The 19,462-nt window shown below is 44.8% G+C and overlaps 1 protein-coding gene across 2 annotated transcripts in view; it reads right to left on the reverse strand.

Annotated features, from left to right (window-relative positions):
- Window positions 1-19,462, reverse strand: part of HDHD2 (haloacid dehalogenase like hydrolase domain containing 2) — a 139,659-nt gene that overhangs the window by 63,644 nt on the left and 56,553 nt on the right. For both annotated transcript variants that reach the window (XM_086962907.1, XM_086962906.1), the window contains exon 3: window positions 13,258-13,466. In XM_086962907.1, coding sequence (XP_086819033.1) covers window positions 13,258-13,466 — 209 coding nt within the window. The remainder of the gene's footprint in view (window positions 1-13,257; window positions 13,467-19,462) is intronic.

The following is a 19,462-nucleotide window of genomic DNA, read 5'->3' on the forward strand; positions in this document are numbered from 1 at the left end:
CTAATATAATATGGTACTTCAGAATTTTTTTTTAAATGTTTCTAAAAACATTTTTTTATTTACTTTAGAATTGTTGACTAATGCAGCCTTTTTCATGCTGGTTTGCGCTTTTTAAAACGTATCCTCCCAAATTAGCGTCTTTACTTACCATGACTATCCCACACTTGTTTTAAATAGATGCACGAGATCCGATCCGTTTGTTTCTTCCAATGCTAGCTAAGGCAACTAAGTTAGTGGAAGAACAACAGCAACAATTCGGTTAGAAGCATTTGTGGAAATAAACGGCTCAACACCCACACCGCTATTTTATCTTCATTTGTGGCACCTTCAGTAATTTTACATTGTGTCAATGGCTCAGAGATGGTTTTAAAACCACTTCTTAACCTCCCCCTTCAACCAGCCCCTCCCTGATTTGCATGAACGGCCACGGGTTAACTTCGCCACTTTTGCTGTTTGATACGAAACGCTCATAAAAAATTTGTAAAACAGCGCCAAAGTTATAGTTAAACTAAAAACAAATTTTCAATAGAAAATGACATCTAATCATCGCTACGCAGTTGCTATGGCGGATTGTGTGGTGTATATCTACATTCACTGAAAAAAGATTACAGATTACAGTTATGGTTCCCGGTTTCATGGTATTTATCTCTTAACATTTCCGTCTGTATTTATCCATATTTATTTGTGAGCCACCTTATTGGTATCTGTCCATATTTATGTTGTGGTTTGAGAATAAATGGAGTCGTAAAATGGTATATTTCCACATTTATTTTACTGACAAATACGCACTCATGTTTTCAGCCTGTCGCGTTTAAAAAATGAAGTAGCCAAATATAGCGAAACACTACATCCATAGGTAAATATCAGCATTATAATACAAATACATGTGAAAGTAGGCCTGCATTGAGGGAAATCTGAACTTGTTTTTTTAACTTTCCATGCTGTCGGTCTGCTTAGCTGTTGTCCTGGATATCATGAAGCTGGAATGGAGAGTCACCCACATGAAGATAATTTCTGCATTTTTCTGCTCTTAAAAATAAATACAGACACGAAACACATTGTTTTATCTGTAAAAGTCAGTAAAAACTGAAAACTGTGAGCCTTAGTTACAGTTACGTATGGAAATTAGGGCCCGACTTAGAGATCGGTGCTGGGGTTTCGCCATCACAAATGTGGCGGATATCCCGTCTGTAATATTACTAGGGCCGCTGGATATGATAAACTTGTAATACAGCGGACGGAATATTCATCACTTTTGTGACGTAGTGGCCAGCCCGCCGGACTCTAAACAGGCCCAAAGATCTTAGCTTATGTTTAAAACAACTGGCACTGAAAAAAAAAGGTAAAGTAACATTTTAATTAGGTGTTGAAATAAGAACTAATGTTTAAAAAAATCTAAAAACTGCTGATATTCGCCAAATTTAGGTTAAGTGAACTAACTATAACTTGCGCCTCCGTCATTCATTGCTTATGACCTCACATATTACATCACTCACGACATGTTAAATGGACATCTACAATTATATATTTGGAGACATCACTGATAAAATCAATTATGACATCATCCACGATACTTATATTCACTTTACTCCATGAAGCCTCACCTCTTTGAAAAAAAGAAAGTTGGTAGTAAAAGGTCTAGTCATATACAAGTTAGAATTATTGTGTGTAAATGTGTGCGTGCATATGATTGAGATGGCGTCAGGACTGGAGGCAACTGTGGCTGTGCACTGTAAAAGTAATATGATGCATGTAAGAAAATGTGTCTTTTTGTATGGTAACCCCATCTCTTATTTAACTTACCTACAGGCCTATAGAAAGTGGTACAAAAATATACCCAGGGCTTGTAAGTTAAATGTCGCTAGTGGATTGTAGCACATATTGTGCCACCACTAGAGTGACAATCCAAAGCATGACCACAGACCTGCCCCTCAAGACTGGAGACGCAGTTTTAAAACTGCCAATTTGACCTTGCTAAATAAACCTTTTGCCAGGCCTAAACCTTCTTTTTTCATACTTAGGTGTCACCCTCAAGATAGGCCCTAAATGCCCCAAAGGGCAGGGTGCATGGTGTTTGAAAAGTAGGATATGTGTATTTTATGTTTTCCATGTCTTTGCAGTAAAAAGCTTCCACAGTCATTCTTCACTGTGGCAGGCTGTCTCTCTCATAAAAAAGCACAGGGTTACATTAATTATAACACCTGATAACGCTTGACTTCAGTTTGGAAGTAGCTAGAACAAGCATTTGCAATGCAATCGGTCTCGCCTTTGGACCTTATCTGTATTTAGCTATGCAGCACATTAGCCTGGGTGCTGAAACATCTACTGTTCTTTAACATGGAGGGAAAGTAAGCACCAAACTGTGTGATACACCAGGTATGGGAACACATGGAGAGAAATATTGCCTTTCAGCAGGAAATAGTATAGTCCAAAGCACTGTTTTTAATATGAAATCAGGGCCTTCGGTGGTGAAATCACTGAAAATACAAGATTTAAAAAAAATATTGGCTATGGCTGCTCGTGGAAGACAATTTCTATGGACTGGAATCTAGAGAATGCGAAAGTGATTCTGGTATTTTACAGACCTCTGCTGGTCGTTTTCTAGCAAAAAAGTTAAATTAAGGCAGTTGCCAGAAAAATGAAATTCCCTCAGCAGAAAGCAGCTCTGGTATTTTACTGACCTCTGCTGGCCGTTTTCTATCAAGACAGTTAAATAGAGGCAGCTGAACAGAAAAAAAAGTCCCTAAGCGGAGGCAGACAAGTCCTAGGGCTGATCTCCAGAGCCCACAAAGTACATACACATATAAGTTACTAAAGAATATAAGTATACAGTAAAGTATACACTAGAGGTCTCGAATGCTCGACCTAAAAATGACTCAAGGACTCTTTTAAATAGTAATTTAAGTTCTAACTTACTCTGGATTTTATATTACTACTAGCAGCCCATCCCAACGTTGTCCGGGTATACACACGCCCACAACGGAGCCCTGTGACCGCTTTATTTTCAGGATTTTTGCTCCCCATTTTTGCTAAATGCCCGTTGAATGCCGCTTCGATTGCTGCATTTCCAGGCCCCCACATGCCCTCAACGTAGCCCTGTAAACGCTTGTGTTACCTGATTTCCGCGCACCATTTTCCCCTTCAATGCCGCGATTTTCGCGCCCCATTTTTGCCGAATGCCCGTTGAATGCCGCTTCGATTGCTGTATGGTCATGCACCCGCATGCCCACAACATAGCCCTGTAAACGATTGTGTTACCTGATTTCCGCGCACCATTTTCCGCCTCAATGCTGCGACGATTGCTGTATGGCCACGCCCCAGCACAACGCACACGCACCCAGCAGAACGGCCCGAGCAGAATGCCCACGCACACAAGGGACTACTTTGCCCCTAAGGTTCTTTTACCCTTCGAATGTATATGGTGGCCAGCTGTATAGCCTATGTCCATCTGCTGCAACTGTCCTTTCCAATGCTGTATTGGGTGTTGTGATGCTGTGGTTCCTGAGATTACCTGCCTCAAAGGTTTGGGCTCTCTCTTTATTATATTAGTATAGATTTATATTACTATTTTGAAAATGGAACTTTTAGGAAGTCGTCAATTTCCTGCCTGATCCAAATGTGGTTCTGCCAGTGTTCAGTGTCACTCAGGAGATGAATGGCTCCTTTATTCGGAGTGAAGTTGCTCCCAGAGCGGAGAAAAAGAGATAGGGGTTAATCTTCCCCTGATAAGGTGACCATCTGAGCTGTACCCAGGAACTTAATTCACTTCAAAGGATGTCTACCATGTCTCTGACATATGTAGCTACCACCTGGGCCTGCTTCCTCTATTGCCCTGCTAGCGAGTCAGATACCACTCCCTGTGGGAGAAGAGCTGCCTCCAGAACGGTTTTGATTGACCACAGGGGAGGGTTTGCTCATTTCCATAACCACACTCCTGGTGACACAGGGGGTTCTGCACAGGTGAAGAATGATTCTGCCATGTTGGTTGGATACACAGAAGTGCACTGTAGGATTGTTTGCAGTACAACACATAGGAAGTGCTACAAAGGTGGGCATGGCCACCCCTCTGAGCCTTTGCTCCATCGGTTAGGGAGAGCCCCCCATCCACAGACTGGCATTGGGCTAAAATTTGGTACCCCTCAGCACCCTACTCATAACACTGCTGGACCTGTGAAAGACAGAAGAAAGACTGGACTTGCTGCCCGTTGTGGAGACCCTGCTGTACCCAGGACCAAGAGAGGGACTCTAAGGGTCCTGCTAAGCTATAGGGCGACAAAACCTGCAAGAAACCCACTTTCCTGAAGTACCTACCAAAACAATTTCAACTGGACATGCTTTGGGCCCCTTTGGGGGTTTCTGTTGGAGTGAGTCCTGACCCCCAAGTACTGTTCCTGATGTTTTGTAAACCTTGGTTGGTGTTAGTGTGTACTGTTCCTTGCAAAAGCTACGAGTCAGAAACTTTTTGCCAACTTTTCTTCTGAAGAACCAGTGGGAGACTGGGACTGCAGTCGAATCACCGGTTGGATCCAACTTACTGGTTAGTCCCTCTTAAGGAGAACTAAGTTCTAGAAAAGTTTCCAAGTCTGAGGGCTGCACTGAGAGTGGCCCCGAGCCAAAGCTGATTGATGTGGAGACCTTCGTGGGAGCAGACACTGGACTCTACCCAACTTGGATTCTCTGGTGCACCATCCAGGGCTGGAAGAGAAGTTGGCTCTTCCAGCAAAAGCCCTTCTGAACTGGCAATCTGCCAGATGGAGGTGAGTAACAGGCAACCAGAAAGGGAGCTACAGGGCAAACTGGATGTCATAGCCCTGGAGGAAAAAAAACTGCACTGGGAGAAAAGAAATTGGCCTTGGAGGAAAAGGAGACCAGGCTAGGTTTGATATAGTTTATCCATGCCATTGATGGAACTAAGACTTTCCTTCACAATAGGTAGGACATTTTACATTCTATGTTAGGGCTGGAGGCTTCCGATTGTGCTTGTTCAAAGCTTACTCATCACCATTTACTATATCCATAACGGGTTTGTAGTAAAACTACATAAAGATAGAGTTTGATGACCAATCCGCCTCCCTGAGGATATCCTCCAACTTTCCTCCTAACGTGACGGCTTTTTAAGCCATTGATACTCTGGCAGAATGAACCCCATGGGTGATGTCAGAGGAGGTGTCAATGCGTTCCTCTGACATCACCCACAGAACCCATCAGACAATTGTGGGGGAAGAAATTGGCTTAAAGGATTTTTTCACTTAAATCAATAACTACAGGGCAACTGCCGACCTGACCTTCTCGTCTGACCTCCCCCGTCAGGGTTTCGTAAGTGTGAATAGATCTCACTACACAGAGATTGAGATGGTCGGGAAAGGATGGGTATTGAAGTGTCCTGATGCTGATCTTGGTGCTTCAAGACACCGTAAAGGTAGCATCTTCAGGCATAAAACAGAGAACACCTCTAAAGCTCTAACATCTATGACTCGCTTGAAGAGATCAAATATAAAAGAATCGTCAACTTACCTGTAAGTACCTTCCAAGACAGATTCACATTAGCAGGCCATGATTCAAAGAGTATTTGAAAACACAGTGTGCTACAAGGGATTCGTTTATGAACACATTAAATCATAGTTGTGAGTCGTACATATGTAACAAACTCCGGTGTATCAACAGACTATCACATTCAATCAAAAAAGGAGTTAATCAATGGAAGGAAATACATGGAGATATCGAAATGTGTTTATGGAAAATGTTTATATATATTTGATGATGAGAAAATCAATTAATATCTTGGGAGACAGATATATGAAAATAAATCTAAGCAAAAAGCTAAGAACAGAGGTATAAATAATAATAACACTTCAGTTCACAGCTAAACCATCAACTCCTGATAAGTATACCAAACAACCAAATATAATTAATAAACAAAGGTCGTCAGTTGGTGACAATGCAACGTTTTGGAGATGATGGGAGTGTCGACGTTTCGGTCTTTTAAAGCAGTCGTCATGAAGACCATCTTCAGGACAGAGCATTTCATTGCTGTGACAAACTCCCTAAATTAGGGAGTTTGGTTGTTTGGTATACTTATCAGGAGTTGATGGTTTAGCTGTGAACTGAAGTGTTATTATATATACTCATTGCCCAAGCCTACAAGGGTCTATTGGGGTTCCCCTGCCTCCTATACATGATTCAAAGAGTAGCAATGCCAAATTGGCATCCCATAGCTCAGAGTTTCAACACTGTGAGGTGTTAGAAGGGCATAACCCTCTCAATAAGGACACACCAGGGTGTGTTCTCCCAATGGGATTTCATGGTATGGTTACATGGCTGGCTGACATTGAGGACCTGAATGTATCGATGATACGATAGGCCAGACCCTTCTCAGAGTTCTGACTAAGAAATTCAAAATATGCACTAAATTTACCCCCATAGGATCCAGATTCTGTCACAGGCATCCACTGGGCCATCTTCGCCAAGCAGAGCCCATGCTCTCCTGATGAGCTCTGAAGCCTGATCCAAAAGGCTCGGGAGGCCCCACCGTCCCCTGAAATCTTCCAGGCCACGTGATGAGAAGACCGTTTAGAACGGGTTGGTGCGAGTTGCCCTCAGAGTTCGCCAATATGGAATGACTCTGGGGAAGTCAGATGGGAAAATCTATAGAAAGTTCCAGAAGAACAGGAAACCATGCCTGAGTTCTCCAAATCGGAGTCATGAGAATCAAGGACGGCTTTTAGTGCCTGAACTCTGGTTATCATCAAGAAGGGTGGAAACTCATACCCACAAATCTGACTCCAATCTTGCATGAAACAGTCTTTCGCCATTGCCCGTGGATCCGCCCTCCAACTAAATAAGCGGGGAAGCTGATGATCTAAGCGGGACGCAAATAGATCCACATCGCAAAGACTACTTTTTATCATCATTCTAGAGTGTGGGGGGTCCAGTTTCCATGCACTCAAAGCTTGTAAATGTCTGGAATTCCAGTCCGCAATGTGGTTTAATTTCCCGGGTAAAATACTCTGCACTGGCCACTATACTCCTGTCTAGGCTAAAGTGCCAGAAAACTTTAGCCAGCTCTGCAAGAGCTTTGAATATTATTATGCCGAGATGGTTGATGTAATGGACTGCCAACACATCCTCTTGAAGAGGATTGAGAACAACACTTTGTCCCCTGAGAGGGATTGTACCGTGTAGGATCCGATGAGCAGTTTTAAGAGGCTGATGTGCAACCCTCTCTACTGCTTGACAATGGTGCGCCTGTAGTGACTTATCTACATTGAGCTCTCCAGCCTATTTGGCTGGTATTGGACTTGATAACCACGTCTGGAACCGAGTCAAAGATGGCCCTGCCAATCCAGTCTGTCATGTGGTCCAACCACTATTGCAGCTCCGATTTGGCCTTTTTGGATAGTGTGAACAGGGCCAAATAGGTCAGTCCCTTTCAAATATGGGTTGATTTTAAGCGCTGAAGAGCCCTATGTGAGAAATTGGGTTACTGGTTGATTGGGGTGTGAGCACTGATCAAGCAGCAACCACAATGCTTGTCAGGGTAAGGCACAAGCAAACCCCAAATTAACCTGTGCTCAACCCCCTGGTAGTTTGGCACAGACAAGTCAGGCTTAACTTAGAGGCAATGTGTAAAGTATTTGTGCAACACTTCAAACGGTAACACAGTAAAACACCACACAAAAAGGATCCTACACATGCCCAAACAAAAAGAATCCAGTTCAGTAGAACCAGAGTTATGAATTAATTTTTAAAGAATAAAGTGAGAAATAGCACCTAAAAGCATAAAGAGCAACTGTGGCTATCTGGTCGTGCTGTACCAGGTCTAATTCAAAGGTTCAGGCTGACTGCGTTGACGTGCGGGTTGGATACAGTCCCAGTTTAGTCTAGCTGAAGGCTTACCTTCTCAAGTTTTGTGCCAAGAACCCCGTTTGCGTTGGAGAGGGCTGCAAGGATAGCGCTGTGTGGGCTGTCATCGTGGTGGGAAGAGCAAGCCGGGCATTGCAGACGGGTGTGTAGCTTTATTTCTACAAAAATCAGCAATTTATATACATTTCAAAAAACAAGGTTTTTTGAATATGTCACACATTTTCACTGTAAATATGGTTACGGTCACTACACTTGGGGTTATGTAAATGTTTTTCAAATATTGGTTTCAATGTCTAATTTGATGTTTTTATATGAAATGTATATAAATTGCTGATTTTTGTAGAAATAAAGTGCCTGTTCAAGGAAATAGGCTATAACCATTGGGTAGTTCAAGAGAGCTTGTCAGTGTAAGATATAATGATTGAATCACAGTAATATACAGAAGAGATCACCAGTATATAGTTTTTTATCAGACAGGGCAATTAATTAAATTGCCGTATATCCATTATTCTAAGTTCTAAGTGAGTTCCTTGTGAACGTTGTTTCCTTAGTACAACTGTACTTACCCAGTTTGCAAGGACATATGGGTTGCTCTTGTTTTGTTAAATATTGGCTGTGCAAAGAGAGGGGGTGGCGGTTGCGTGCCCTTGTTTTTGATGTAAGCCGCCCGGTCTTTGTTGCAAACAGCCTTGTTCATGGTCGCAAAGAGACCAAAAGCATGATTCATGAGCCTGTGAGCCACACCAAGGGTATAGGAGCTGAGAGGCACTCTTTGGGGATCAAGAACTTGCTGCAGCTGGATCAGGGAGCTGGTTGGGGAACTTTTTATGTCCCTGAAGCTCAGATTAGGATGCCACAGACCAGCCCTTGGAGTCACTCTGGGGTCCTGGGATCAAGGTGAAGGTGAAGGTGCAGGTCCAATTCTTCTTCCCCAGGCAAGAGGACAGCAGGCAAAAGGTCAGCACACCAGGGTAGCAGTTCCTTTAAAGTAGCAATCCAGTAGGGTGGCAGTTCTTGCAGCAGCATAGTGTTTTTTCCTGGCAGAGTACCTACGGATCAAGAAGTGTACTGAAGAGTTGGTGTCTGAGGTTCTACTTTTATACCCTGGTTCCCTGATTCTGGAAGGTGGGAGAAAGTTCTAGGCAGTGGCTTTGAAGTACATGGAATTTCCTGCCTCCCCTGCCCTGGCTCCAAGCTGGGTGAAGTGACAATGCAGGGTCCTTAAGCTCTCTGTATGAATGCAGAGTACAGGCTATTCATTTGTAAGTGAAGCAGTACTCAGCTCCACCCCACCCCATCCTGTCAGTAGATGGCCCATTCAGGAACACCTAATCCCTCTTTTGTGTGACTGGAAGGAATTCACAAAGCCTAACTGACTGCTATACCCAGTCATGTGACTCAAGACAGGCTACAGGTACAAAAGGGCTAAGAACAGGAAAATTTCAACTTTCTAAAAGTGGCATTTTCAAAACTGTAATAAAAAAATCAGACTTTACAAATAAAAAGGGTTAAGCATTACAATTTCATAGACACTAAACATGATATAACCAGAAGCTCCCAATTGGAAATTACAGTTTACTAAGTGTAATAAGGAATCCCCAATGTTATCCTATGGGAGGGGTAGGCCTTACAGTAGTTAAAAACAAATGTAGGAGTTTTTCACCACAAGGACATGTAAAACTTAAAAATGCATGTTCAAACTTTTAGTTACAGAGTACCCTATGGGCTCATTAGTACCTTAGGGGTGACTTTTATGTAATAATAGGAGAGTTTAAGGCTTAGCAAGGGGGTTTAAATACCGAGTCGACATGGCAGTTTAAAACTGTATTCATGCTGCAACGGCGGGCCTGGGCCATGTTTTAAAAGGCTACTTAAGTGGGTGGCACAATAGGTGCTGCAGACCAACTGGTAACATTTAATTTATAGGCCCTAAGGAAGTGGTATGCACTATACAAGAAACTTAATAAGTTCAGCAAAATGGAGGAGTAGAGGCAAAATGTTTGGGGGAAGACCACCCTAAGGCTGACTGGTCTAACACCTTGTAATGCAGCAGGCCCAGAAAGATAACCTAGATGGACAATGTCAGAAGACTGACTATGCAGGCCAGGTAGCAGAGAGATATAAACTCCTTCACTATAGTGCCCCTCAACTCCTTTCTCATCAGTGACAACTTCCTGTGAGGAAGCTTGAGGATCCATTGAACTAAATCTATGACAAAGCCCAGAAAAAAACATAGACTGAGAAGGAGTGAACTCTGATTTCTGTCTGTTAATAAAGAAGCCCAGGGACTGAAGGAGGGATTGAGACAGATCCAGATGTCAGAGAAGGATAGCCAGATCTTGATGAAGAATGAGAATCTTGTCCAGATAAATGATCAATTTGACACCTCTGGAACGCAAAAGCTCCACCACAAGTTGCATGACTTTGGTAAAATACCAAGGAGGCGATGAGAGTCCGAAAGGAAGAGCAATAAACTTGTAAAACTGACTGTCCCAGGCGAACTGCAGGGACTTGTGGTGAGGGGGGAAAAATCAGAATAGTGAAATACGCATCCTTGACGTCTAGCCTCACCATTCAAGCATTTGGCAGTCGAATATCCCGTAAGACATGGAAGCCTTCCATCCTGAAATGGTGCTTTTACAACCACTGGTTGAACTGCCATTGATTTATAACTGGTAGCATGCCCTGTTCCTTCTTTTTCGACCAGGAACAAACTGCTGAGGAACCTGTGGGGGTGCAAAGTCATAGGAGTCATAACCTCTTTGTCTAGGAGGACACTTACCTCCTGGCAAATGAGAATACTGTCCATCACAGAATGGACTAGAGAGCGAGGCAGACGGGCCTGTAGCAGGATCCCACAGAACAAAGGCTCAAGGGTGAGAGACATAGCCCTCTACAATCTGTTGTCAACAGAGTCAACAAAGCCATCATCCACGAGCAAATAATTCTGATCCTCCCCAAGATTAGACTGGTTCCCCTCCCTGCAGTTGCCATAGTTGGTCAGGTTCTGAATAATCTTATACTGGCTATAAGGAAGGCCTGATAAAGAAGGCTCGCCTGTTATGTACGCCAGGAGCATTAAATGTTGAAATGCACTATTAATGTCAGGAGAACCCAGCAATAAGGTTCCCAACAAGATCACCACCTGTGGAGACCTAGAACACGAGCGAGCAGTTCCGCTATAAGACTTGCACTAAACTATTTCAACTTAAACAAATTGTGAATATGTGTGGGGGCAAACTGCCACTCGTGCCTCTCCACTTCCGACGGTGTCACTGGTGGGAATAGATGTGAGCGTCGCTAGCTCTAGGGGCAGACATCATGTACAGCGGAAGAAACCCATGAAGAGTCGTAGCCAGGCAGCATCCTGAAGAGGTGGGGACCAAGACGAGCTCAGCTGCGCAGTTAGGAATGCTCCCTGGACCCAGCTGGGTTAGAGGCTCTGTTTGCCCTGCAAGAATGGACCTGGATGAATAGAGGGACCGGGTTAAGGCCAATGCCAGGTCTGATTATTGGAGAATATACCTGAGAAAGCGCAACTACCCAGTGAAGTTCCGACAAGGTAGCATAATACTCATGTATGAGGTGCCATACGGCCATAAGCAATACCACATTAGACCAATAAGTCCCAAGATCTTCAAAGCAACACTCCAATAAACCAAATCAAGGAAAAGTACTTATCTGGTTGCTGAGCAGCGAATAAAGAGGAAGTGCTTTTCATTGAACATGGTTTTATCGGGTGCCCGAGCTGCCTGATTGGTGGACTTTAGGGACTTGTGGGATTTGTAGTACCTCACATTGTTATGGATGTTTGAAGTAGTAGACTGCTGAGCAATAAATGGAAGAGAGTAAAGCATGATTTGAAGCCTCCAGTTCTGAGAAAGAACTATAAATGTAACAATAAATGGAAACATTATTTTAATTCTGTATGTGTTCTCAGTGCTACTCTTCTTATATTTTATCTGTATTTATTAAGATTTGCTGATCTGTTCTTGAGGTGCAATAATGCACATTTATAATTTAAAGTGACCAAGTAGCAGTTCATTGTGTTGTTGATTAACAGGTAACCACCAACGCCTTGTTGCGAATTTTAAAAGAGTACATCACATTCCTGGTGTTAAGGCAGTGAATATGGTGGCAGCAATGGCGATGTGTCTGCAGGGGGCCACTCACAACTTGCTTGCCCAAGGGTATTTAGCCTAGCTTTGTGGTAGAGGACAAAATTGACAAATGGTTTGCCTCCTCCGAAAGGACATTGAGAAGGCGCAGGGTGGGTCAACAGAACTGGGGAGCCTTACTGTGGGAGTTGGTACCAACACTGGGAAGGGATATATTCCTGAGTCTAGAAGAGGGTGGTATCTGATTCTTACACTTATGGAAGGTTGCCCTAGTGCAAAAGTTTGGCCTCACACCTCAAAAGTACAGGAAGACGTTCTAGACTTGTGGTGGAATAACATCCACCCCAACTAATAATCCACTTTCTCACAATGCATGGTTTATCAACCAGTAAAGTTTTTGGAACAAGAAATTCTTCATGTTAAACAAGGTAACGGCTGAGTGCGCCAGAAGTGGGTTGCAGAGGCATTATTTAAAGGTTAGTTGTGGCTTCAAGCCAAAAACTAAGAGAAAAGCTAAAGATTGAGTTTACAATATATTAACCACCAGTAGATGTCTCGGCACATGCACATGTTAAATAGTTGGTAGACGGTGCTATAGAGAAGTCTATTTACAAGGAGGCTTACAACGTGTGGGTATTTATTTGCATTACTTTCTGGAGATATTGAGGCACTGCAGATTGTTGAAAAATGTAGAGTGTAAGGGTGAACCACTTGGAGATGGGTTAACAGAAATTGTCGTCATAAGCATGATTCTAAGATCGTATGCCATTGTGCTCACCTTGGTAATCTGTGTAGTGTATTTTACCGAAAGACAGAGGGTTCTCTACATGGCCCAGGTGAAGGTGTCTTATCAGCGGCCGATGCATATCTGTCAAACTCTTGAGTTAATACTATGGGTCAAGTCTTTAAGAGAGTGAATAGAAAACGAACAATTTTTTGGCGGGTGTTCAAGGTTTAAAAAGTGGGTTACCCTTTAAAGTCTATGGAAGCATTTAGCCTGTTAGGTGGGTGTATAACAGGCATGCGTAGAGTGAGAGTGATGTAAAATAAGAGTCACCAGCTTGAGGTCATGAGAATGGCTGAATCCTCCAAAATTAGGTAGAGTCAAACTGACACCCTACACAGACAGTTTAGAACTTTTAATCTGAGCTATATACAGCTAACTTTGAATAAGAGAATGTGATGTGTATGTGCCACTTAAAATACTATGGAGCCTCAACAATGTACAATAGGATAACAAATGAAAGCAGGTTTGTGATTTGTACAGATACTTTACCTTCAAAGTCATGCAGAGCGTGGTCATGTATAAGCAGCAAGGGGCGAACCTGCTGCTGCTCCACAAGGTTTCGGGCTGCTGTTAAAGAAGTGAAGATCTCATCCTCACAAATGTCAAAGTCAAGTTTCCTCAGTCTGTCCAGCAGGGTTGTCTTGCATTCTTTGGTTGTATTGGTCACAAATCGAATGGACACCGGTGCGTTCCGTAATCTGGAACAGGAAAGCAAAGATTATTTCTGTAACATTCATCTGATCTGAAGTTACAAAATCCTTTGAAAGAAATTTCAACCACATTTTTAAGATTCACAAACTAACATCATTTTGTGGAACTATCAGAAACTTTCTGAAATATCTGTAGGAATGAAAGCCATATTGTTACCTTTAAGATTTTAATAACCAGAAAAAAAACTTGGGAGCAAAATAGTGTTTACCTTGGAAGGCAAATATTTGCATCCAGAGTGCCATATAAACATGGCAAATAGTGAAAAGCCTTTTCTGTATCTAAAGGCATAACCAGGTGGGCCACATCCGCAGGAGATTGTAAAAACCACTGAAGTACTTGGTTTGTAACAAAGGTTGTGTCTTTGTGTGGAAAAATGTAACTCGCTCCAGCCTTAGGATCAGACATTTGCACGTACGTCTGCATCAGTAATCATTCATAAAATAGGCTTTCACAATATGCAGTCTTTTCTGGATTTAGAGACAAGAATATCTATAGATAGATTTGTACATACATTTTGAGACACAGTAATAGTATAACTCAGTTAACTTGGGTGCATGCTCCTCAATACATTTTTCAAAGTAACCAACTTTGGAGTCACCTGGGCCTGAAATGTTGCCTTTTCTTATACGGATGATTTATCGTGTAAATTATTTTGATTCTGAATTTTGATATGCTGATTTTCACCATTTGTTTAAAATTCAATCAAAATTATGTATTTGTGAGAGATGAGTCAAGGCAGTGTGATCCTCATTGGACAGTGTGCAAGATACATTTAATCAAAGTGTTTTCGTTCCCTGATATTGAATCTTCAGAAACCAGCACTTACTGTTGAAAAATAGTTCACAAATAATCCATTTATTTGTGAACTATCTGGTTTAGCCTCCATAAAGAGATTTTTAACAGCATTTATGGTATTCATGCAGTACATTAAGGATCTCATTACGAATCTCAGTACGAACAGCTGGGAAATGAGCTGGATTTTCCCCAACCGCAGAGTTACCGATACCAAGAGTACATGTAACTCTGGAGATGGAGAAAATCTATCCATTTGTGAGTAGGACCTTCATTTGTATTATTTTATGAAAACAACTATATGGCTGATGGAAGTAGTCACTACCAACCCAGTAATGATTAGTATCTCTATTGCAATTTTAAAATGTTAAAAAGTTTTTAATGTTAATATCTGATGAAACCGTAATCATTTCAACAATTTTACAATACAGAATCACAAACTAATTTCAACAGGTCTCATGATAGGGACATTATTTCCAGCTTTTAGGATAAAATAAGTAACGCTCTTTTTTTCATATTTTTTTTTATATATCTTAAATCATTTATTATTATTATTATTTTTTATTATTTAGCGATTTGTAGAGCGCCTGGTGACCCAAGGGCATCCCCGCGCTATGAAGATTTGTTATCCAGATGAGAGGGAAAAAAAGGGGAGAGGGACAATTATTTGGGGAATAAAAGGGTTTTAAGTTTTTTTCTGAAAATCAGATAGCTGGGTTCCAGTCTGAGGGAACGTGGAAGGGAGTTCCATCCCGTGGACGCTTTTACCGAGAAGCGTCTGCCTCCCGTGCGTGTCTTTTTGAATTTGGGGATGTTGGCTAGGTGCTCATTCTCAGACCGTAGAGATCTGGGTGCTTTGTAGGGAGTAACCAGGCCGCTGAGAATCGCAGGGCCGGATCCATTGATTAGTTTGTATGCCGTGCACATGGCTTTGAATTCCACCCTTTGGCGTACAGGGAGCCAGTGCAGGGCCTTGATGGCAGATTTAGCTGACACTCTGGAGGGGAGGTTCATGATTAGACGGGCTGCTGCGTTCTGTGTTCGTTGCAGTTTCGTCAGGGTGGCCTCAGGGGCTCCCAGGTAGACCATATTACTATAGTCCAACCGTGACAGAATGAGCCCTTGGACTAGTAGTTTCCTGGACGCGGGTGGGAGTAGGGGAAGAATCCTGCGGGTAGTGCGCATCAGCCCAAAACAGGTACCAGCAGTTTTGGCCGCTTGCGTCTTCATTGAGAGCTCGGGTTCTAGCCAGACTCCCAGGGTCTTAATTTCGTGTTTCGGGATGGGAGTTTCCCCGAACACGTCTGGCCAGACCGCTGGAGGGATAGTCATCCATTGCTTTCCTAGGAGCATCACTTCGGTCTTTGACCCGTTTAATTTTAAAGATGATTCACACATCCAACCGTGGATTTCAGTAAGGCAGTTTGCCAGGTTGTCTGGGTGGTCGTCTAGTTGGGATAGGGAGACGACCAGTTGTGTGTCATCGGCATAGCTCACTATTTTTATACCGAATGGTGTCACCACGTCTTCAAGGGGGGCCATGTACGCATTAAAAAGCGTAGGGCTCAGGGACGATCCCCGAGGGACCCCGCTCGTGAGGGGGAGGGTGGACGAGTGGTGATTGCCGTCCCATACTTGGAACGTGCGCCCGGTGAGGAAGGACTCAATCCAGCTGAGTGCCGTCCCGGTAATCCCTGCTGCCGCCAGCCGATGGAGAAGGACACGATGGTTGACGGTGTCGAAGGCTGCGCTAAGATCCAGGAGGATCACTGCCACTGACCCTCCTGAATCTAGAATGCGCCTTGCCTCCTCGATGACGGCGAGAAGGGCGGTGTCTGTACCGTGCCCTGGGCGAACCCCAGTTTGGGATTGCCGTAGGATGTTGTTTGTCTCGAAAAACTGAGACAATTGTCCGTTGACCAATTTCTCGGTTACTTTGCTAATGGCCGGGAGGAGTGAAATTGGTCGGTAGTTTGCCATATCTGCTGGGTCGAGCTGGGGTTTTTTAAGGAGAGCTTTCACCACCGCGCTCTTCCAGCTGGCTGGAACAGATCCCTGGGCAAGTGAGCTGTTAATAAGCTCCGTGAGAGTGGGGACTATGGCGGGGGCTACGGTTTTGAGGAATCTAATGGGTGCAGGGTCCAGGGGTGATCCGCTTTTCATTTTGGTCATGGTAACTTCTACCTCGTTCGATGTTACTGGTCTAAATGTCGCAAGTCGGGGAAGTAAACTGCTTCCAGTCTGGCTAGGGGGTGAGTTATTGTCCATGTGGCTAGAGGGACCGGGAGGGGGTAGGGATGCTAAGATGCGAGCAATTTTGTCATTAAAATAGGTGGCTAATTCATTGCTTCTGTCTACAGAGGGGGTGGTGGTGGAAGGAGTGGTTGGTACTTTCAGTAGCTCTTTTACGATAATGAAGGATTCCCTGGCTGAGTTGGAGGATTCTTTTATCCGGGTGTCGTAGTGAGAAGCTTTGGAGCGCCTAATGGCAGTTTTGTAAAGTCTAACTGCGTTTTGGTAGGCTTCTTTGCTGGCGTGCTGCCAGTTTTTTCTCCATAGCCGTTCGGCTCTTTTACAGTTTTTACGGAGTAGTCGGAGTTCTGGGGTGTACCACGGGGCGGAACCTGGTTTCCCGTTTTTGTCCTCCCGAGTTCTGATTGGGAGTACGGAGTCTAGGGAGGTCGTAATCCACTCTCTAAATTGACTGTCGGCGATAGCCGGGTCTTCTGCGTAGGCAGGGGTAGTTGACTTTAGGGTCCTGGCCCAATCTTCGGTGGGCAGTTTGGACCAGGTCCTGTCCCTGGTGTAAGTGGGCCGTTTTGGAGGTTTTTTAAAGGTTCCTGGTAGTTGGAAGGAGACTAGGGAGTGGTCCGTCCAGGGGAGGGGAAGGGACTCCCTAGCTTGCATCGAGGGGGTGCTTGTAAACACAGGATCCAACAAGTGACCTTTGATGTGAGTAGCTCCAGAGTTTAGGAGACGGATGTCAAGGGCCGCCAGATCAGTGATCAGGTCGGCTGCCCCAGAGTCTGACGGGTCATCAAAATGGATATTTAGGTCTCCTAGTACCATGTAATTGGTGATGGAGTGGGCCTGCGTCGCTACTGTGTCCAGGAGAGCGCTAGCAAAAGGACCTGGATGACCGGGGGGGCGGTACACTAGGATCCCTGAGAGTGAGTTAGTCGGGTCTAGCTTGATTGTGAACTGTAGGCTTTCCGAGTCGGGAATCTGCGCAGCATTAGATTTGCAAGGGAGATAATCCCGGTGAATAATGGCGACACCACCACCTCTACCTAAGGGGCGAGGTAGTGACTGAATAAGGAAGCCCGGTGGGGTGGCTAGCACCATATCTGAGTCTGAGTGTGGAGCGAGCCACGTTTCCGTCAGGAAGAGGACGTCTATCTCATGGTCTTCTATGAGATGGTTGATCATCGTGGCGTGTTTAGGGAGAGATCGACAGTTCAGCAATGCGAGTTTAAGGGCTGAGGGCTTGCGGGATAGTGTGGGGAGCTTGAGCTGAACTGGCTGGCAATGAGTGCAGCTGATGAAAGGTCCATTCATGTCATGAACGTATTCACATGAGGAGGCGGTGGGAGGTCTGAGACTTAGGAGGTCCCGACGAGAATAGCTTACCTTAGGGGCAGCTTTGTCCAACAGGGGTTCTGGCCCTGGGCCCGGTCGTGCGCGGACGGGCGCAGACGGGCTTGCCTTAGGCGCGCCTTCGGCGCGCAATCGTCGCGCCCGCTGCGCTCGTCCGCTGCGCTTCCTGTATATGCACATATTTAACCCAGAGGGGGGTGTGGCCTAAAGTGGGCGTGGTCAGCGTGCACGCCTGGTCTGATGGCGGCCGCTGGGAATGATGAGAAGCGCGACAGCGTTAAGATCGGCTGTGCGCTGAAGTGATAGCAGATCCTGGCGGTGGTGCAGGGTTATGAACACAGAGTAAGTGACACCACGCAAATTGTAAAATAAGCTTAGTTTTAAAAGTTTTTCAACACAGTTCTACAAATACAATAGTACCTCCAGCTCCCGGCTTTCCGCCTCAGGAACTGGGTAGGGAGATGTACAGACGCGCTAGTGATCAGCGCTTTTGTAGAGCGATCAGGGGGCGTGGCCTAAAGTGGGCGTGGTCAGCGTGCACGCCTGGTCTGATGGCGGCCGCTGGGAATGATGAGAAGCGCGACAGCGTTAAGATCGGCTGTGCGCTGAAGTGATAGCAGATCCTGGCGGTGGTGCAGGGTTATGAACACAGAGTAAGTGACACCACGCAAATTGTAAAATAAGCTTAGTTTTAAAAGTTTTTCAACACAGTTCTACAAATACAATAGTACCTCCAGCTCCCGGCTTTCCGCCTCAGGAACTGGGTAGGGAGATGTACAGATGCGCTAGTGATCAGCGCTTTTGTAGAGCGGTCGGGGGGCGTGGCCTAAAGTGGGCGTGGTCAGCGTGCACGCCTGGTCTGATGGCGGCCGCTGGGAATGATGAGAAGCGCGACAGCGTTAAGATCGGCTGTGCGCTGAAGTGATAGCAGATCCTGGCGGTGGTGCAGGGTTATGAACACAGAGTAAGTGACACCACGCAAATTGTAAAATAAGCTTAGTTTTATAAGTTTTTCAACACAGTTCTACAAATACAATAGTACCTCCAGCTCCCGGCTTTCCGCCTCAGGAACTGGGTAGGGAGATGTACAGACGCGCTAGTGATCAGCGCTTTTGTAGAGCGATCGGGGGGCGTGGCCTAAAGTGGGCGTGGTCAGCGTGCACGCCTGGTCTGATAGCGGCCGCTGGGAATGATGAGAAGCGCGACAGCGTTAAGATCGGCTGTGCGCTGAAGTGATAGCAGATCCTGGCGGTGGTGCAGGGTTATGAACACAGAGTAAGTGACACCACGCAAATTGTAAAATAAGCTTAGTTTTAAAGTTTTTCAACACAGTTCTACAAATACAATAGTACCTCCAGCTCCCGGCTTTCCGCCTCAGGAACTGGGTAGGGAGATGTACAGACGCGCTAGTGATCAGCGCTTTTGTAGAGCGATCGGGGGGCGTGGCCTAAAGTGGGCGTGGTCAGCGTGCACGCCTGGTCTGATGGCGGCCGCTGGGAATGATGAGAAGCGCGACAGCGTTAAGATCGGCTGTGCGCTGAAGTGATAGCAGATCCTGGCGGTGGTGCAGGGTTATGAACCCAGAGTAAGTGAC

The sequence above is a fragment of the Lissotriton vulgaris genome, chromosome 3_1, assembly GCF_964263255.1.
Source record: "Lissotriton vulgaris chromosome 3_1, aLisVul1.2, whole genome shotgun sequence".
NCBI classification, from domain to species: Eukaryota; Metazoa; Chordata; class Amphibia; order Caudata; family Salamandridae; genus Lissotriton; species Lissotriton vulgaris.